General features: G+C 39.0%; 1 protein-coding gene across 2 annotated transcripts; it reads right to left on the reverse strand.

Moving 5' to 3' along the window:
- Positions 1–682: 682 nt before the first annotated feature.
- On the reverse strand, positions 683–20,532 carry LOC127799602 (long chain acyl-CoA synthetase 6, peroxisomal). 2 transcript variants are annotated; one of them, XM_052333791.1, is made up of 23 exons: positions 20,220–20,532; positions 12,655–12,715; positions 12,497–12,574; positions 12,303–12,374; positions 12,141–12,222; positions 11,870–11,975; positions 11,703–11,779; positions 7,685–7,729; positions 7,488–7,574; positions 6,324–6,413; positions 6,136–6,215; positions 5,744–5,837; positions 5,256–5,344; positions 5,081–5,169; positions 4,438–4,567; positions 4,208–4,326; positions 3,687–3,810; positions 3,459–3,545; positions 2,262–2,365; positions 2,088–2,173; positions 1,440–1,526; positions 1,250–1,336; positions 683–1,142 (listed from the first exon to the last, which is right to left on the reverse strand). In XM_052333791.1, the coding sequence occupies exons 1-23, from the start codon at positions 20,338–20,340 to the stop codon at positions 1,044–1,046; spliced, it is 2,094 nt and encodes a 697-aa protein (XP_052189751.1). In that variant the 5' UTR covers positions 20,341–20,532; the 3' UTR covers positions 683–1,043. The 2 variants fall into 2 exon arrangements, with proteins under 2 accessions (XP_052189751.1, XP_052189752.1); XM_052333792.1 differs by having other exon boundaries at positions 12,497–12,569; positions 20,220–20,305.
- Positions 20,533–22,237: the final 1,705 nt, after the last annotated feature.

The following is a 22,237-nucleotide window of genomic DNA, read 5'->3' on the forward strand; positions in this document are numbered from 1 at the left end:
AGGAAAAACTCGTACTAAATTAGGAATGCCTTGAGCTGGTGGAACTTGTGAAAGATATATTTGTGGATAAGACGGGTTTGATACTTGTAAAATTACATAGTATTATTCTTTTAATTGGCACGGTATGTGATTTTGCCAAATGGCAGAAATTTAGGATTTCAAGGCTGCCTGTTATTCTGAGGGCATCCCATTCCCTATTCCGCAGGATTTGCTTCGTCAGAGATCGTGTGACTGCCAGAGCTTTTAGCTTCGGGAGTGTACGATTTTCGAGAATTCCTACGTAGAATAGAGGAGGCCAGGCCAAGTGGAAGGCAGTCAATCGTGTGACCCTCGAGGAACAAGTCAAGCAGTGAGCTTGGATTTGATGGAGGTATTTGTCTTGGCCAACAGCACCAACTACCCAAGTTCATTTGAGGCCAAATTTCATCTCTAGTTTCATGTACTGATTGTTGCCTTCTTTCATTCAATTGTTTCCAATCATGGATGGAGTCCACAGGAAGCCTCGGAAGAGATTTGAATAGTGCCCAAAAATTAAAACTTATTATGATATTTAGAGTCCTCTGAAACATCCGAGGCCGCATTCATCGAAGGCGAGCTTCATTAAGCAGCATCAAGAAAATGGTATGATGTAGGATGCCTGTGTGAACGGGTTCCACAGCCCATCCATCGGGGAAAAGAGAGCTTTCAAAGAGGAGAGGAGAACAGGTATGCAACATTATAAACAGTGTTTAATTTTATACGTACAGACACCGAGACACAAGAATACACGAACACAGAACAAATATGCTTGTTATTCGAAATACATAAAGAGGCAAAAATGCCCGATGAACTCAATTATTAGTTTTCTTTGTTTTCCTAATCTTTTGCTATTTCTATTTTGGGCGAAGAGGATAAAACTTAAAGTTATAAACCACGTAGTTTAGAAACGGGCATAAGTCGAGTTCTGCAACTTTGATTTCCAGTTCTTTGGTTTTGCAGCTCTTCTGAATTGCCAAAATAAAGAATTGAGTTTAGTCACTTAAGAGATACTCTTGCTTTGTATATCACATCATCTTCTGGGACGTAGGATCAGAGGCCGAAAGCTCCGCGTACATGTCTGCTATAGCTCTCGAAAAGTATGCCTTTGCTTGAGGTCTCTTGATCTGGATGGAACAAAGTAAAAAGCACAAGAAAGGAAGAATTTTCATCATTTTTTTAATTTTCCCATGTCTACAAATAATTGCATCAGTATTCCAAAAAAAATACTAGCCTTGAATGTTGGTGTGAGAAGACCATTCTCCATGGTGAAGGGTTCTAGCACCAAAGTAACAGCTTTCACAAACTCAAAGCCTCTCAGCTGGAATACATACATTTTCCCCCCAATATTTATATCGACAACCAAGGAAATGAATAAAGAAAACAAATTACGATGATCCAAACTTTTGACTTATTGGAAATACCTGAGCTTCCCTTCCGACAGCATCCATGTCAGCCAAGACAGCAGCCTTTACCCTTGGGTTGATGCAAAGTTCTCCTAAATCTTTGTACTAAACACGAACATCAACACCAAATTATGCCATGCAAGGTTGAACGCTTATTTGCGCATTTCATGCTATGCTCAAGTTGGAGAGTGATTACAAGTATCACATTATTTCACATGAAATTCACATGCTGATGAGGTTACAAAATAAGATTTGACATAGAAAACCCTTTTTACTCGTGACATTTTTGGATCTCATTACGCATCCCTCTTATACTCTCATTGTATCAATTTCCAAAACAAAAACACCCGGGAAATAATATTCAGAGGAGAATCCATCAGTGTGAGTCATCAATCCTTGTAATGATTTGAAAGATGTAACTAGGTGTAATGGCACAGACAAATAAACTGACATCACTTAGTTCATAAGTATGGTAGGTGTAAGTTGCCTGAAAAAAATTGTTCCCTCAATGTAGAAATCAACCCTCACAATGATTTGAAAGTGGTCCATAAATTTAATGGCATGGATAGCTAAGATAGGAAAACAGAAATCATATGATTTTATTTAAATCATGGAAGGTGCAACATCCTTTTTTCTTAGAACAAAGCAACCAATCAAATAAGTTACCTTAATCCCTTCACTTGCAGCCCAAGCATTCAAAACTTCAGGGTCCAATGATACAACAGCAACCAAAGAAGAGTTGAGGCTGTCACCTATCCACAAACACGAATAGAGTCGGAAAGAAGGAAAGAAAGACAGACAGACAGAGAGAAGGAACTTCATAAAACCTCATTTCCTCACCGTAAATGAAGCACTGGGCAACGAACTTGCATTTAGCGTACACATTCTCAATCTTCTCTGGAGCTATGTACTCACCCTGAGCCAACTTAAATATGTTCTTTTTCCTGTGATAATGTTATTATATATTCAATATAATCATCCAACAACTAGATGCAACCTCCTTGTCAAAAAAACACTAGATGCAACTTCCCCAGATAACAATACTCCAATAATAACGAAAATTTAATATATTTTCTGATATTTTCCTTTATATCATCCAAATTTGTGGCCCCCTTCTTGAGAGAATAGGAGGCTTATGCAGCAAAATAGCAAGTATTCCATAGAAAACCAAACATATATAGATCCAAACTCCATCCCACCCCACCCCCTCCAGAAAAGCTAAAAACAAAAAAGAAAGAAATATAGAGAAGAAAAGAAAACATGTTTTAGTGAAAGTTCCATCCAAAAAGAATTTAGAGTAGTAACATATGAAAATATCATTTTCAGATGAGAACTAAAAAAGAGGTAAAAACAAAAGAGAGACGAGGAAGAACAGAACTTGTGCGTATTTATTGTTTGCCTGTATCTGTAATTTTATTGGTTAGGTTTAACCAACAAATCAACTTAAGCAAAACTCTTAACCAGAATGCATAAGCTTTCAGTTCAATCAAAGAACCATTGAGAATAATATGTTTCCTCCTTCCCATAACCAAAGATTTGCAACCTTGTAATGGTTGTGGTGTAATTGGTTTGCCAACCTGAATAAATATATGCCTACAAACCTGACATTGGTGAGTGTTAAAGACTCTCACTATATGGTTAGGGACATCCTTCAAGGACAGGGTTAAAGAAAATGCAGAAAACATTCTGCATATTCAGACTAATTACATTATGACATTAGAACTCTGTTTTGCAAGTTTAAATGACAATACCTTCCACATCCTTAATTTAACTCAAGTCGCCCGGGCACATCTACATTTCCCAACTTGACCAGCCAAAGCTTTTGGAGAAGTCAAATGTTCATAAGGTGTCAAACTTAAGGTCTTGAGATCAGGTGGCAACAACTAAATGGAAATTATATCAGAGATGGGCATAAGTTGACCCACTCGCTACAGCTTTATAAGCTTGAAGTGGGCACAAGAAATTAGAGCTTTTTAAGCTCATTGAAGTAGGCACATATGAATTTATCCAAAGACCATTGCTACAGTGTCACATCACCTATCAATTATCTTTAGACGGCCTCCTGGTGACCACAACCCTATGTCTCCTGTATGAAGCCATCCATCTTCATCAATTACTTCTCTCCTGTAAAATTGGATTAGCATATCAGCAGTACTCAACTTTGAAAAAAATTGCTAAGTTTGAAATAAAAAAAAAAAAGGAACAAGAGAGTTAAAATAAAAATGAAAAATGGAAACTAAGCAACTAAAACTGATCGTTAAGTACGTCTGCAATTCATCCTTATGATAGCCTCGAAATACAATTGGACCCCTCACACAGATTTCACCCCGTGGATAGGGCTTGTCCTCAGATGTGTAATTCATTTCTGGAACATCCGTGAGCTTTACTTCTGCGAGAAAAAGAAAAAACAACCCGTTTAGCCGACATTAGTCTAAGGCAACTTCATAAAGAGAAGGAAAAAAATAGTTGCAACAAAACCCTAGACAGATATTTAAATGGTAACAGAAACCAGCTGTAACAGTCAAACTAAGGACTACTCATCATCCTCATGCACTCTTATAGACTCCAAACTTTATGACCAAATAAGTAGAGCCTATTAGCAAAAATATTGCAAGCACATTATCTCTCAGCTGAACAGATGGTGATATACGACAGAAAGGTTCTGTATTCTCAGCCAACCAGTTTTTTTAGTAACAAATGGCAACATATCTATTAGAAATGATGCTCAAAAGAAATCATATAAAACTTTTCAATCATATATGCAACTAAAATTTTCAACAACTCACCACAAGCGGGATTAGGGGAGCCCACATGACCAGATTGATTGTCACCCTCATCCATTGCGCTTATAACACATGATGTTTCAGTCATACCATATCCTTCCAGAACTCGACAACCAAAACACCTGCAACATTAAACTTTTTGTCTTACAAAGCAAAAGGGGAAATTAAACTACCACACAATATGTAATGGAACTGTAGGCAGTCAATCAGGCCGAGGAAAACCACTAACTTACACCCTCAAGAAGTCCATTACATCAGGAGATAAGGGAGAGGCACCTGATACCATAAAACGAACCCGTCCTCCAAGCTTTGACTTAATTTTGTTAAATACCAATTTATCCCACATGGGAGATGGATTCTTACCTGAAATAGTAACATAAAAAAGAAACCAGAAGTATCAGAACAGCATGAATACATTTTGCTAATTTATTTTCTCTTATTCCTTCTCTCCCATGCCCCCCAAAAAAACATAAGGAACAAGGTAATACATAACTCTTTCAGAATTTTTCATGTTCATAAACAATTGCTAAGGTTTGTAACAGTTTGAATGTCTCCATTCCACTATCAAGAATCCAAAGATAAGAGCACTTTCTCTCCACTCATGAGGATCTCCTTTTCCGTTCTATTAACACATTTTAGACTAAAATTGGAAAACTAATTCAGTTGATTGATGGCAACCAACAGATGTAAAAGAATTCTCACCTCTTCCTTCAGTAGATAATAAATTCTTCTAGATTAACAAAGCTTGCATAATAAATTTCTTAAATTAATGGAAAATGATATTTTAGTTGAAACTAAAAACATCCGAAGTGCCCAAGGGAGAAAGAATCTCAAAAACAAATAAGCAAGAAAATTTTAGTTAAAAATATATTTTACCTGACAATAGAGCTTGCTTCTTAGCATTATATGCTGCATTAAATAACCTCTCTCTCAGACCACCAGATGTCTTCACAGCATTTGTGATGCTACATTAGACAAAGCATGCAAATGCTAAATGTCCACATAAAATGAAATTTTACATGAATAATTTACAAGACTTTGATGATCTTACCCATCATATATTCTATTATACAACCGAGGAACACTGCAGAATATAGTGGGCCTTAAAGCAGCCATATCATCCATTAGTTTCAAATTGTCCTGCAAACAAGTTAATAAATTAAGGCCCAACGAAATACATCCTGATAAATTGACACTTTATGTAGCAGTAAAAACTCCAGAATTCATATGATTTAACATCTGTTGACAAACATATAATAGAATGATGTTTGAATTTAAGTGGTATAATGGTTACATTTGTTGAATGATGTTTAACTTATGCACAGAATTTAGTTATTATTACATTTTCATATTTCAATATTTTTATGAGTTTGGATAGCTCATTAAAAACATAGAAAAGATCTATCATCTGTCATATCCATGCCATACATGCAGCCTAAACCATGTCTTTGAAGGCATTTCTTGGAATAGAAAGGATTGGACTGGTGAAATTTCTCAAGGAACCTGGATTCACAATAAATGCATGTTCAAGTCTCATACCCCCTGGTAGAATCCAACAGCAACACCAAAATACACCATTGAGACCTGGTTTGCCCGCTCATATATGTGTGCCAAAGGAAGATATGATATGTAACTGTCTCAAGAAAGAAAAAATGAATGAATAAGAAGAATTATTAATTTCCAGGGTAGAAGAAGACTTGTCATGGGGAAAACTCAGATTCAGTTCCCTAATACAAGTGGTGCTTGTGGCCAACAAAAGGAAGCAGATCCGACATGTTGTCCAATAATAAATGCAGCCCTGATGATGGGTCTCTACAAGCACCAAGTGCATGCATAGAACTTTATGCAAGTTTTCTCCTATTAAGCACAACTGCATAAGTAATTAAAAACATAAAGCAGTAATAATTACTTCGCAAAAACTAGATACCCACATATCTGAGGGATACAATTTCACAGCAAGACTTGCCCCAGCAACATTTCCAATCAAGTTTCCATGAGTCAATATAGCTCCCTTACAGTAACCAGAATGGGAAAAAATTTGTTAAATTGCTAAAAGCAATTGAAGATTGTTGAAGCACCAAGTACAGAAAGATAAAGCTCATAATAGTTTAACCAATACCTTTGGTGTCCCAGTTGTACCACTTGTATAACAAATTGTAGCAACATCATTAGGTTGTGGAGGGCAAAAAGGGTGAGGGTTACCAACGCCCTAAAAGAAAATCATTAAAAAAAAAAATAGGATATGGGACAAGTGAGAATGAGGTACAATTAGATTACTATAAAAAAGAGAACTTTGAATTATCAAAAGTAATTGGTTCAAATAATTACATTATCATATGTAAAATGGAAACCTGAACGTTTATGAGAGTCATAACAAATATTCCTAGTAAGCATGAGCATACCACATCCACAACAGAAACCCATTACCAGAAGAGATTGTTAGGGAATGCTAATATATCATGGACTCAAGATCTCTCAAGTATCCATGACTGTACAGTACATCTGTGCACATGTATGCATTAACGCCTGTTGCACATATGTGTCCATGTGGTTGTACAGTTTGATAATTTAAGAGACCAGATGAATGACTATAAAATCATAAAATTTAGACAGACAACCAAAGACAAAAAAAGAAAATTCCATTAAGCAGAAAAAGATATCTTCATTAATCAAATAAAAGAGGTCCAAGTTGTAGGGTAAGGTTTTACCAAAAGAAAGAAGAAAACAAAAAGTAATCTCACATAGACTAATTAATTGCTGCCAAAAGGCAGAAGTACCTAAATTGCACATTGCTACTCAAAGTCGAAGATCATCATCTTGTCTTCTAGTAACAAAATTTCCTATAGTTAAATGATATCTTGAGCTTACCAGCCTACTTCCCACCTTCAACCAGAAAGTAAAGCACATGCTTGTGCTATTGTAGTATACCAATATTACCCTATAGCGTGATTCTGATATTAACTATCTTAAATCATGACGCATATTTCTAAAATAAAACACCAGTATAAACAGGCATAGAGGTACCCCATTTGCAAATGCACCTGAAGCACAAATAATCTGGGTGAAAAATGATTTGAAACTAGTAGTCCACAGTTAACAACCAGATTCAGGAATATCCCAATTGTATAATTCTCCAGGGTGACCAGAAATGCACAAATTTCCCCATATAACATTACAGAAATACTCGGAAAGAAATCTCAAACAGTATGGTTCTCTAGGGTAACCAGAACTGCATCAATTTCCCCATCGAACATTACAAAAATATTGGAAGAGATCAAATCACCTCACTAAGGAGTTTCGAGTATGATATAACTTCAACTCCTGCTGTTGATGGAAGTGATGGCAGTCGTTCATCATTCCCTCCAACCACCTATTGAATATCAGGATGGGTGATAGCACTTTATAGAGAAGTATAATCAGCAGCCAAAAGACAGTTTTAGCTATTCAATTTAGCAAAGAAGATGATGTGGATTTTCATACCACTATTAAACGAACAGATGCCATCTCAGACAAGAAGCTCAACAACTGCAAATTACACAAGATAACAGGTGTAAGCTGTGACTTAAAACTTGCATAAATTTGTGAAGTGCAGTTCTGTATGAACTATTAATTGATCTATGATTGATATCCACAAAAAAATACACTCAAAGGTCACCAAGCTTATTGTCAATTTCTAAAAAAACATAGCAGAACATTGGATGTCAAATTCAAACTCTCATAAATTTCTCATCTTGCTGAGACACATTCATATAGAAGAATTACTTAAACATGTAAGAGTATATTGTCTACAAAATTTTATAGCCTGTTAACATCTAAGAACTATCTCAAATTAGAAACTCTCTCCCAAAAGTACTCCATATTTCACAAATAACATTAACATATTAATAATTTCTATCACACCAAGACAAGAGAAGCATCAATTCATACACAATACAGCAAAGACTCTGTCATGAACCTAGGGTTTAAGCCTAGGGTTGGATTGGAAATTGGAAGAATGAAGGGAGAATTTAGAAGAAGAATAGGGAAGAATAGAAAGTGAGGGAGGGAAAGATCGAGAGAGAGAGAGAGAGAGAATTTAGACGAAGGAAATCAGACTTCAATTCTCAATTCAAAACATAATTCGCTCCTCTTACAATTGGCCTTTTTATAGGCATAACTAGTTGCTTAACTAATTTCTAACAGTACCCATGTGTTCCTAACAACTTGTCAAATATCCCTAACAAACTATTATACCTTATTACAATAATACCTTTTTATTACTCCTAGGGTCATAACAATTCCCCCCTCCTTAAGAAGTTCTTGTCTCCAAGAACTTGCAGCAAGTAGCCATTGCTTCATCCAATTCCCATCTTCTCTATCTGATTTACCTTTCGTTCTTTCTTTCTCTTTCTAGACCTCTTCTTCTTCATCGTTCTTAAGTATCCAAGATCAGTCCCAATTGTAATTTGGCCTAGAATTTCAATAGGAGCAACCTAATAGAATTTAAGTTCAATACACTCACCTTTTACAATAGTTGTCCAACCAAGATTGGTCTCCACTTTAAGAACACAATCAGCCATTGGTTCATTCCACCCTGCAGTAGACAGCCACTTGAATTTTCTAGTGGAAGTATAAACAACACAGCAACAGAAGTTTTGTTCCCTTCGGCAAAACCTTTGGCTTCTTCCGTTATATCCCTTAGCTTTCCTCCAGCTAGTGTTGTCTTCACCTTCTCGTTGCCTATTTTATCCCAAGTTAAGGACACTTCAACTTGCTTCGGAACCAAAATCCCATCGAAAGAATGCCTTTTCTCAACCTCCAACTTCTTCCTTACTGTCGGTCCAAATTCATCAGCTTTAGGGTCAGTTTCTGTAAAGCCAATATAAGATTGTTCAAATCCTTCAATCGGATTTGCCTGATCCCATGTTGTTCCATCAACGTCTCTATCTCTCTGTTTCTTCTTCAATGCTTCCAATGTAAATTCGTGGAGCCTAGCACTATCAACAGCATGCTTGAGGGTCTTGGGCTAAAGCACCATCACCATTAGCCTCAACTCTTTGTTCAAGCCAATTAAGAAGCTTGAAACAAAATAAGACTCTGTCAAATAGGGGTTATGATTGAGCATCAAGGCCATCAGCTCTTCAAACCTCAATTAGTACTCCATTACTGACCCTACCTGCTTGATTTTGTTGAACTCCTCCACCACGTTAGACAAGCCCCGATCTCCAAACCTCTCCTTAGGCCATCCCATTTTAAGGGACTCTTCTTGGTTAGAACTTTTGCGATAATCATCAAAGAATTTTGTGGCAAAATTGTAATGATACTTCTTAATTAATATCATCGCAAACTCCTACAATTGTTTGTGTATCATACAGTCGAATTCCTTGCTCGTATCTTTACGCCTTTAACTGAACTGATTATCCAACTTCTTTTCCCATGCATAAGGCTTCTGGCCAAACTTCCCCTAATGTCTACCTCCAACTGAAAATGCAGCATCCTTCTGCTGCACGTTAGGCTCCCTGGCCTCATGCATGCTTTGCCCATCATGGCAAAAATCTCACGAGTCAAACAAGTCACAGGCCAAGAACTCGAAGCGCTGTCCATCCTAAATCCCCACACTTCCCTTCCGTAACTGCCTCACCCAATCACCTCTAAAATTGATCTAATAAGTGGCAAATTGCAACCACTGCTTTGCTTCAAGGTCAAGTCTATTGTAACAGCGGAAGAAGTCGCACAATTACAGCGACTTGATCAGCCTTCTAGAGTCGCCACCAATTCTCCTAACTCGCTTGCTGCAATAATTCCCTATACCCACTGGAATCGTTGTCAAACTTGCCTTATCCAACCACTCAATTGCACTTCCAAAATCCAAGCTCAACCATCAAGAAAGAGTCAAGTGTATTCCTTCCACTCATCAAAATTCCCTAGATCACTGGAATTCACTGCTGGAATTGCCTGGGTTGCTTGCCTCTCTTGCTCAATTGTGTTGCAACTAACAGAATTCTCCAGAATTGAGAATTTGATGGCTGCAATAGTTTATGAATTGGCTTCCAATTCCGCTAAGTCTACTTTGGCTTGCTGACCCACACTACCTAGCCTCAAAAAATAGCTGCAATCCACCTGCTCTTCTACTTCACAACAGTCACCAAGGACAAGCAATCACCTCACCACAGTTAGCGATCTTCAATTCTCCAGCAAACTAAACAGCTAGGCAACGGATCCGATTCCGCCTTCTGGCTCACCTGTTACAAAAGTCTCCTACACTCACCTCACCTTCTCGATCAACTACAACAACTCGGAAAATAGCAGCAAATCACCATGTTATTCCACCTTCAAAGTCGACAACCTAATCTAAAGCGATTCACGCTTCCACCTTCATAGTCACTCCGTTTCCGATCCAATACCTACTGCGCCACTCTGATTTGACTCCAAATTCAACTCGGTATCACCGTCGACACTCTCTTGGTTGTGTCGTCTTCAATTCCGCTGAGTCTTGATACCAACACTAATCAACATCCGCTTCACCCAATCATCTCCAACACTCCAAGTCGGCCAATTGTCTGCCTATGATCGCAATTGTCATTGATCATCAATCGCTCAAGAATCTGGACTAACCTCAATCGCATGCCTTCACAATCTGGATCTTATGCACTGATATATATTAAAAAAAAAAAAAGAAAAAGAAAACTTCCAAAGCCTTAACCAAAAATCATTGGAATCACTTACTAGAATTAATTGGAATTATCGAAACTCTAGAATTCGCTGGAATTGAAGTCGTAACCATGGAGACTCGCGATCGCCCCAGCCGGCGCTTCCTTCTCACCCAATCATCGTGCAAGCCAGAATCGCTTGGGTTATTATCTCCCAAGATTACAGCCTACCTTGCTGTTGTCGGTTTTCAAAATTGCCTTCAGATTTCATGAATCAACTGCATCGGACAGCAGTTGTCGACATCCAACGAACCTTAATTAGCAACGAAAACAACCGAGGAACGATGCTCTGATACCATTTGTCATGAACCTAGGGTTTAGCCTAGGGTTGGATTGAAAATTGGAAGAATGAAGGGAGAATTTAGAAGAAGAATAGGGAAGAATAGAAAGTGAGGGAGGGAAAGATCGAGAGAGAGAGAGAGAGAATTTAGAAGAAGAAAATCAGATTTCAATTCTCAATTCAAAACATAATTCTCTCCTCTTACAATTGGCCTTTTTATAGGCATAGCTAGCTGCTTAACTAATTTCTAATAACACCCATGTGCTCCTAACAAATTGTCAAATATCCCTAACAAACTATTATACCCTATTATAATAATACCCCTTTATTGTTCCTAGGGTCATGATAGACTCATGTTCCTTGAGGGTCCTATTTTACATTTTTGATTTTTTTTTCTCAATTAGCACAGCCAATCACTAATAGACTAGAACTGCAGACCAAGTTGAAGACTATAAAGGCTATCATCTGGAGCCTAATACAGTGAATTTCATTGCTAGAGGAATTTCAGGCCACATCTGTCAAAACTCACAGTGCTCAATGTTTCTGGAACACAAAATATGGCTTGGATAACAGCATGGTTCACAATGAACTTAACAGCATCTGGACCTGAGAAGCAAACAAAAGACCATATCATCAGGACACCTGCAACATTAGGCAAAATTCCAACTCAATTTGACTGACTAAAAAATGCCTAACCAAGAGTGTCATATAAGGGAACTGAAATGTATGAATAAGCGGAGCAGGCATGATCAACTATTAGCCACTCTGGTCTGTTGATAAAATACAGCCCAACACAAGCTCCCTGTAGTAAAAGTAACCAACTTGAACAATCACATAAATTATAAGACTGGAGAATTTCAACTCAATGTTTATATAACACATATAAATGTCGATAGACAGAATATCAAATTTGGTAATAGAATCAAAAAGAAGAAAATCAAAACAAAATGTCAATTGAGTCACTTACCTTTGGTATTCCATGATATACTAATCCAGATCCAATTGCAGACCGAGCAGTACCTGCTTCCCCATATGTCATCCACTTGTACCTTTTAAGTGTATAAACAAACACAAATTGGTCAGTAAGCTCCGAAAGCAATTGCAAACTTAAATGAAATGAACAACTTACTCTCCGACGGTTCCATCAAAACGAATTCGCGTACCCAAGTATTTATAGTCCCGAAAAGTTTCAACTGAATGCCTATATCCGTAAAGACAGATAATTTGGAAAAAGTTTAGAGAAATTCTCAATGAAATTAAAAATAAAACAGAAATTAGCAGTAGAGAACATTAACAACCCCAACAGAGAAAAGAGGCACTCACACAAAATTATCATGTAAGGTCCCAATTTCAGGATGATCTGGGAATCTGCTAACAAGTGTCAAAGGAGAGCGCGCTGATCTACATCATAATAGTTGAGTATCTTAACAGAAAATCTAGGGCAATCTAGAGCCGACCAGGAATAGATTAAGGAATCCAACCTGTAAACGTTCCACTTCCCTGTCTGCAATTTCTCTGGAAGCACAGCACTGTACCCCTGCTCTGTTCAGCACATTGCACCATTGTTAGCATGCATGTGCGTGCATGTAATAAAAAAAATGGTAAAACAGTAAACAATTACACCAATTAGTCAATAAAGAAAAATAGTCCCCATATTCTGCAACTTCTCACAGTGAGCCACGAAGTGGCTGATCTTCACATAACTAAGCGCAATCATGCTTCCTTCATATGCTAACCATTGTTTCACAAACAAACGACCACAGTTAGAATCTACATCATATAATGTGACATTCCCATAATTCCCTGACAAGCCACTAGAAAATGCATCGACTCTTCCCATCGTGTTGTTATGTACTTACAGTGGAAATAGTAGATGTGGAAATAGTAAAATAAAATAGAATTCAGTTAGTGCAGTAGGGGATTGTACACGGGTAGAGCTTTGGGGGCATAAAAATAGGTGGTTATCATTTTTGGGTGGGAACCTATGTATGTGTAGGAAGGCTATAAATTGTGGCCAACCCCCCTATTGGAAGTATCTAGATTGTGAATGAATTTTCTCTGAATTCTCTCTACAATTCTCTCTCTCTCTCTCTCTCTCTCTCTCTGCCATTCTATTTCCCTATCTCTCTCTTATTTTCCTACGAGAATTCTCTCGTTACCTTGTGATCTCTATCCTTACAGAAGAGCTTAGGATTGAACAATTGCCAAATCCCTTTGGATCTAACAATTTTGGTATCAGAGCCAATGCTTGGCCGCGGTGATCAAGGGTGACAAATGATGGCTGAAGGAACTAGGATGAAGAACTTGGAGGCTCAAGTGCAGCAATGTGGATCCATGATGAGTGATCTACAAACTCGAGTGGATCAATTGGAGTTGGGATCCAACCGAAACCACGAAGCCATCATGGTTGTTAATAGGAAATTGGAGGTTGCAGTAGCCCAAATCCGCGAGGATATGGGAATTCAGATCAAAGAACAACTCCAGGCATTTATGGCTATGTTCGCGAGGCAAAACCAAGTGCATCTCTCACCTGACTTCCCTCCTAGGGAGAGATCGGATCCAATTCTGTCGGGGCAGGGGAGAGCAGATCCAATCTTACCGGGACAGAGGATGAACCAAAGGACAATAGGGACCTCTGAAGGAGAAGAAGAACATGGGGAGGCTTGTGAGATTGGGTGGAGACGGCGACCAGAGGTGCTGATGGGACAGAATCAGCATGGTTTACCCATGCCACACTTGGAAATCCCATTGTTCAATGGAGTGAGTCCATGTTGGTGGATCAAGAGGTGTGAGCGAATGTTTGAGTGGTATGGGGTAGCAAAGCGATAGACGATTACTATAGCGGCAGCATTTCTCAAAGATGCAAGGGACGCTTGGTTCCAGGGATGGTCCAAGGTCCAGGAGGAGTGTAAACATGAGGATTTTGTAGAGAAGCATTGTGAGAGGTTCGTGGAGTGGGGCTTGTCTAATGTGGTGGAAGAGTTCAACAAAATCAGGCAAGTAGGATTGGTGATGGAGTACTAGTTGAGATTTGAAGAGCTGAAGGCTCTTATGCTCAAACATAACCCCTACTTGACAGAGGCATATTTTGTTGCAAGCTTTATATGTGGCTTGAACAAAGAATTAAGGCCGATGGTGAAGGTGCTTCAACTCTCAAGCATGCTACTAATAGTGTCAAGCTTCACGAATTAACTGTGGAAGCACTAATGAAGAAGCAAAGGCTGATAGCCAAGGGAATTACCCAAGGTAATTTGCTCGAAAGGAAGAGTTATGCTAAGGAGATGGGAAGGGGATCTCTCGGAATGAAGAGTGTGGCACTACCTACCCCCACAGCCCAAAGTGGGAAGACTATGGAACAGAGGAGGCAAGTTGGCCTCTATTTCAGGTGCTGGGATAAATATTTCCTTGGCCACCAATGTAGGAAACAATTTTTGTTATTGGAACGGGAAGAAGGAGAGATGGGGGGGTAAACATCCCGACCACAAGGAGATGAAGAGGAGGACAATGGGGAGATATCCCTGCATGCTTTGAAGGGATTGACGAACAGCAAGATAATTAAAGAAGAAGGGAAGGTGGAGGATAACAAGCTGATGATTCTTATTGACAGTGGGAGCATGCACAGCTTTTTGGATGAGGGAACAACCTGTAGGTTGAAATGCCCCCTGATCACTACGCAACCATTGACAGTGACCATGGCCAATGGCAATAAACAATAAGGTCATGAGTTGGTCAGCATGTACCAAGTTCTGTTGGGAGATGCGGGGAGAAGGGTTTGAGGCTGACTTAAGACCCCTTAAATTGGGAGGGTGTGATGTGGTGTTGGGGGTTGACAAGATGAAGCATGTCAGCCCAATTTGCTTTGATTTTAACAAAATGGAAGTGATATTTGAGAAGGAAAGGAAAAAGATGACACTAACCGGGAGAAAGGAGTTTGGGATATGTAAGATAATTACCGGGAGAAGGCTTCAGAAGATGATTAAGCAAAAGATGAATCAAGTGACTTAGTTGTTCTCTTTCCAAGCCACTGATAGAAAGGAAGAGAAGCTGGAAGCTGAAGGAGAATTCATGCTAACTGTCAGCAATCTCCCACAAGCCGACATAAAGGTACATCAATCTAATCTTTTTAATATGCTACTAGCTGAATTTGAGAATCTATTTGCAGAGCCTAATTCTCTACCCCCAGTTCAACCTATTAACCACAATCAACCTAAAGCCCAACACAGACCCTGTTAATATCTGTGCCTACCAATACCCTCCTAACCAACAGACAGAAATAGAAAAAATGGTTAAGGAGATGCTTCAAAAATCACTCATCAAGCCCAGCCATAGCCCCTTTGCATCGCCAATGCTGTTAGTTAAAAAAAAAAAAAAAAAAGGATGGTTCATGGCGATTTTGCATTGACTATCGCCAACTAAATGAGATAACCATCAAAGACAAATTCTCCATTCCTCTTATTGAAGACTTGTTAGATGAACTAAAACATGCTATCATTTTCTATAAGCTTGACCTAAGATCCAACTATCACCAAATTCGGATGAATCCCCTTAACATACCCAAAACTGCATTTTGTACCCACGATGGCCACTATGAATCCCTTGTCCCTTCAGCCTAACAAATGCTCCAGCTACCTTCCAATCACTAGTGAATCAGATATTTGAACCCCACCTCATAAACTTTATCCTTGTGTTCTTTGATGACATTTTGATGTATAGTCCAACCTTTGACCTCCACCTAAAATGCCTAAGGACTACATTCGAGACTCTCAAACTCAACTGGTTGTATATCAAAAGGTCAAAGTGTGCCTTCGCACAGGATAAAGTGGAGTATTTAGGGTATATCATACCTGGCCTAGGGTGAGTACGGATCCAAAAAAGGTAGCAGCAGTGACCAATTGGCCAACGCTTACAACCATTAAGGTCTTGAGGAGATTTTTGGGGCTGATTGGCTACTATAGAAAGTTTGTAAAAGGTTATGGGGGCATTAGCAAACCACTAATAGATTTGCTAAAGAAGGATAACTTCGGGTGGGATCAAAAGGCCAAGGCAGCCCTTGAGTTGTTGAAGAGATCAATGGGTGAAGCCCCAGTGATGAGTTTACTTGATTTCAGCAAGACATTTATGGTTGAGACTCATGAAAGTGGGATGGGTATAGGGGTTGTTCTCATGCAAGAGGGTAGACCCTTAGCCTTTATAAGCCAGGCCTTAGCCCCCAGGCATGTAGACCTCAGCATATATGAGAAAGAGCTATTGGCAGTCATCTTTGCCATAGAAAAGTAGAGACACGGAGGGAGGAAGATTTATTATTAAGATTGACCATGAAAGCTTGAAGTTTCTGCTACAACAAAAACTTCACACTCACTTACAAAAATGGGGATGACCAAGTTAATGGGCCTAGACTATGTTATTCAATATAAGAAGGGGAAGAAGAACATTGCAGCAGATGCTCTTTCTCGATGTCTAGAGGAAGGAACAGCTGTTTTCTATCACAGCCTTGGTACCCAATTGGTGTCAAGGAGTGGTAAGAAGTTATGAGGCAGATGATCAGGTCAAGGCCCTCTTGGAGCAATTGACTGTAGATCTGGCAAGTAAGGAAGGGTATACTTTTGTGAATGGGGTGATACAGTATAAAGGAAGGCTGGTTATTGGAAACTGTGCAAAATTGAAGAAGAAGAAGAAGATACTACAGGCTTTACATGAGTCTTCTATTAGAGGCCATTCGGGGGTACAAAACACTTATCACAAGGTGAAGCAATTATTTTGCTAGCCTAAGATTAAGGAGGAGGTGGTGAAATTTGTCCTAGCATGAGATGTGTGCAAAAGATGCAAACATGAAACTGTAGCTTACCCGGGGGCTATTACAGCCATTCACCATTCCAAGGCAGGCGTAGGAGAGTGTGTCCACCCGAATAATAATACTCCTAGCAATCTTGGCTTGAACCTGCATAGGTTTTAGTGTTGGGATGCCAAAAAGGGCATGCAGAGAAATCTTGGTTGGCTCTAGTTTATCGGCAACATCAGCATCGATTTCAGCAAATAACGCTTCCTTTTCACCCACTTGGGCATCCGTCGACCTCTTATTCTTGTTCTATAAGGAAAATTCTTTTGCACACATGTTGGGCTATGAATGATTCGTTGTAGTGGTAGCACAACCCCTGCTGACAACATTGTTGTAACTTCACCAACATGTATCGACGAATGGCATTGGTGCTTAGGGTTGGAGAGATCCCATTGCAGGAATTTGTTGAAAGCTCCCAAGGAAGAAGATTGCTTCGATTGGGCTTGGTGGGCCCTCTTCTTGAAGTTGGGGCAGTGAGACCAGTCGTATGCTTTAGGTTGTTAATTCTCTGCTCCCAAAAACCTTGGCCAAGCCGATAGCTATGCTGAGATTGCTGGGTCTTTGGGCTTGGACATCAACCCTTAAGACTTTCCTTGAGACCACTAAGGAAACAACCCACTTCCTATTCATCCGTCAAGGCTCTTGTTTTTGTAAGCAATCTGTCAATTTGAGTTTGATACTCCTATACCGTCCCTACCTACTTTAGCTTGCAGAGATCCATGAAAGAGTTCCTATGTGAGGATGTTCCAAACTTCTTAATTAGCATATCCTTTACATCCTCCCACGTCATGTCCTTATGCAACTACTTCTGCCCTTGAAACCACAGTTGTATGTCACCCTCTAGATGATATGCCATTAATCGAACCTAATCTTCAGGTAGGGTAGCCTGAAAGTCGAAATACTCCTTAGCACGGCAAGTCCATGTGATGGGGTCTTCTAAGTGATCACATACAGGGCCGGCCCAAGGCATAGGCCACTAAGGCCTATGCCTAGGTTCCCCAAATAATTTGGGGCCCCCAAACACCCCCCCCCCCCCCGGGACAGCAAAGAACAAAGCACCCCTAAAAAAAAAAATTGGGCCCCCAAAAAAATACAAACCCCCCCCCCCCCCAAAAAAAAAAAAAAAAAAAAAATTAGGGGCCCCAAAAAATACACCACGCCACCCTCTCCTAAAAAAAATTTATTATCGTCTAGGGCTCCACTGGGCCTTGGGCCGGCCCTGATCACATATCAGAAAGTCCAGTCTTGCCAGCCTGGGAACAACACTTCCACTTGTTGCTTCCCCCTTGAAATTCCTTGGAGCAGGCTTGGCCTTACTCGTAGAAGTTTCCTCTATAGTGTGGAAGGCTTGGGACATCTCTATTATCTGCTTCATCACCTGCTCCAATCCGATGCTCAAGTTGGCCATCTGTTATTCAAGGCGATGCAAACTTTGGTCACGTTGGTCCTCAACCATGGCTGCCTCTAATACCAAAATGTTACAACCCTGCTTGGAACCTTGGCCTGGACCTTCTCCCCAAAGCGTAGTTGAATGCCCACAAGCAATTTTGAAGAGTAATAGGAAATGCAGTGGGATAGGAATGTTAGAGAAAAGCAATGAGTTAAGGAAAATATTGCTCTCCTCTTTCTTCATTGCCTGGCAGTTGTGATAACCATAGCAGTCCTATGACTAAAGAACCAAGTCAAACAACCTCCTAATACTGTTGCTAAAATAGTGGAACAGCAAACTTATTGAAATTCAAAATTATTCAAAACAGGAGATAAAACTTAGTCAAAAGCTAAGACTAATTCAAAAGCAAAGATAAAGTCAGTGATAAAGTCAGCAGTAGACTCCCCTGCTACTCCACTCCACTGTAGCAAACGCCTAGTAAGTGTAGTTCATAAAACATATGAATTCAAGTGAAAATCAGGGAAAATTGCAACATAAATTGATCTGAGTTAAAATGGCAACAACAACAATGACAATACAAAAGTTCTGCTCTTCTCAGCTCCATTACAAGGTGCTAAAATACCAAAGTTAAAGAATATCCCTTCCCCTGGGGAAATTAACAGAAAAAGTTTGGCATTGACAATTAAATCACTATACAGTCCTGCAAAGCCACTACAACGTATCCCATGTCACAAGTAGTTACGTTAATGGATTACAAATTCAATAATGCCCCCTAGTCAGAATTCAAATTCCTCCTACACCTGATATACAATCACCTCATCAAACATGTCAAGCAACTGAAAGTTTTTATTGGGACATATTGATGGAACTATAGCATTCTCCTTCTATCAGACTGTCAACATTAAGCAAAAACATAACAGAACAAAAATAAAAATAAAAATAAAATATACAAAGCAGCATCTTGAATTCTCACCACAAAAGCCCCAATTGCCACTCGACAGGATAATGATCGTAAAGAATCTATGAAGGACTTCAACAAGTTTCAAATGCAAATGAATATTTAACGGTTGACCAGACCAGAGTTTCATTTGAGATGGTCCTTTATCTTCAAAACCTTGGATGTTATATAATCCATTCTACTTTTCAATTGTCCAACCAGGAAAGAGAGGAGGGCGCAGGCAAATTAATTGACCAACAAATTTTTTTACTTGTGCTGAAACACAATTATTTAAAGAAGACAAAAAAGAGCGAGCCAGACGAGTGCCATGGGTGGCCCGGTGGAGACAGATGCTCCCTTCCAGGAAACTATCTTCAAACAGTAGCCCCTAAAGTTCAGAAAAAACTGCCATCGTTATGAAACCCCGGTCCTTGGATCATGTCCTTGATCGAAAATATCCCAGTTCCAGAAAGGCCCAAAGTATCTATTTTTTGATTGCAAATGTTAGTGCTTTCTAAGCCCAATAAGAATAAGGCTAACAAACAAAAAATGTAACACTTTGACAATTAATGCTCTCGATAACTTTATCAATATCATAGAATTAGGCGGATAAAGAGCCAGAAAACGGTATCCATCAATAAACAAATGAGCCAGAAAACGGTATCATTACCGCAGCCCCACATCAAACCATGTAGATTGACATTGAACATCGAACAACAAGCAAGACAACTTAAAACCCTAATATTTCGCAAGCGAGAACACAAGACGACGTTCCAACATCAAAACATAAAGCTTTGGTCAACGTAACTATCTCAGCGATCCACATCAACCCAACACATTCATACAAAAAGCACGAGCAGAGAGAGAGAGAAAGAGAGAGGACCTAAGAAGAACTCCCCGGCGGCGTGGGTCGCCCGGAGAAGTGCCTGATGGTCGCCGCCGGGGGCGGCGGACGCGATGTGGTTCTGGATGGCTCGGAGGCGGCGTTGAGCTGACGAATCCATGAATGAAAACTGCGGCGTTTTTGAGCCTTTTCTTGCTCCTTATCCTCTCTTGATCTCTTCGCAAATTTCTATCCTCAACCGTGACTCTGAGAGAGGAGAGAGAGAGAGAGGACACGCCGTCCGATGGCGATGGGTAATGGGAATCCGGCCGAAACAAGCGTCGTTACAAACAGTCAGACACTTCACCTTCTGACGTCTAGTTCGATGGCGATGACTTTGTTTACATGTATATATAATATAATATATTATACGTGAATGGATTGATAGATAACATATTATTATATAATTATCTCATAATAACATTTTTATTGGGAGACCAAATTATAATAAAATTAAAAATTTAATTATTTTTATCAAATAAATTAAAATATAAAAAATTAATTTATTATAAAATATAAAATTTAGAGGCCAACAAAATTATGAGAAGGATGATTGATGTATCACAATTAGGATGCGCGTGTTGTGTGGAAACGGCAACGGATGTGGTGTGTTTGGCTTTGGGATGAATAATGTGACAACTGATAATGATAGGAAAAAACAGGGGGAAGGGAATGGTTCTGGTGTTTGGAGCGATCCGTCGGCGAGTGCCGACCAGCCGGCATTGGACCCACTCAGCACCAAAATTTTTAAAATCGTATGTTTAAATGAAAATCTAGTCTTTATGTGAATTATCGAGGGAGCCCTTTACGTGCACACTTATTTTTATAAATTTAATTTAATTCATTATACATATTAAGAAATCTAAATTAGTGTTTCAACCAAAAATATTTAAAAACACTTAAAATAAATTTCTATCAAAATAAAATGACCTTCTTAAATGAAAATCTATTTGATATATTGGGTTTAGGATACTCGATACATTTGACATTACTGAAATGAATGTTATACATATTTATAATGCATCGCATAAAAATACGCATAACATTTTCAAAGTATGACATATCACAAAAATAATAAAATTTTCAAAGCCTACGTTTCAAAAAACTTTTTTTTTTCCTTTGAATCGTTGGTGTCACCTAAATTGTTTGAATGTTCTAATTGATGAATTCAAATTATAAGATAAATCTTATAAATGATGAATTCTCAAAAAATAAAATATTTATATAAAATGTATGCATGAAATAAAATGTAAGTTTCGCAATGTCAATTGTGACAAAATTAACATGTTTCGGAGAGTTTTGTCAATTGGATCCCTAAGCATCTCTTGAAAGGTCTTTGACTTTACCATTTCAACTTTAAATGATGTAAAGTAAAATAACATGATGGTGCATGATTATAGATGCAAATGAAAAATTAAACAAAGTACTTTTCAAAATTGATTACTCATTCAACACAAAATAACAATAAAGTACGAGTTTTGTGAGTAAGAGAACCTTATGATATGTTTGCAGTGTTGTTAACTCGAGTTCTCTTGAATAGTATCAGACATCTACAAATGAAGAAAATAATAGTTAGGCCACAACTCGCGAGCCGAACCTCAAAAAAAAAAAAAACCCTAAAGATGCTCCCTATCAAGAAGGTCATGCGCTTTGCAACGGGGTGCTGCCTAAAGCAGAGGGGCTACAGTTACAAGCTCGGTACTCTATGAAAGACTAATCCTAAGGTCATCAAGCCCCAAAGGCTCAGTGAACACCTAGCAAACCGATCCGAATCGATTCCCCCAGAAAACGGATGCGGCATTAACAAAATCGGAAAGGTAGGAAATCCGAAGACGGATAGATCGACGATGGATAATCTGACAAAAGGAAGAGATGAAGGTCACAAGAAACTCACCAATCGTTGAATCTCTTGCCGGTATGAAAGCTTGGGGCAGATGGGTGCCTGAGCGGTTGTAGTCGGAAAAAGCTTCGAAAGTTCAGAGACAAGGATGAAAGCAAAAGCTTTGAAAGTTCAGAGA

The sequence above is a fragment of the Diospyros lotus genome, chromosome 4 (assembly GCF_014633365.1).
Source record: "Diospyros lotus cultivar Yz01 chromosome 4, ASM1463336v1, whole genome shotgun sequence".
Lineage (NCBI taxonomy): Eukaryota > Viridiplantae > Streptophyta > Magnoliopsida > Ericales > Ebenaceae > Diospyros > Diospyros lotus.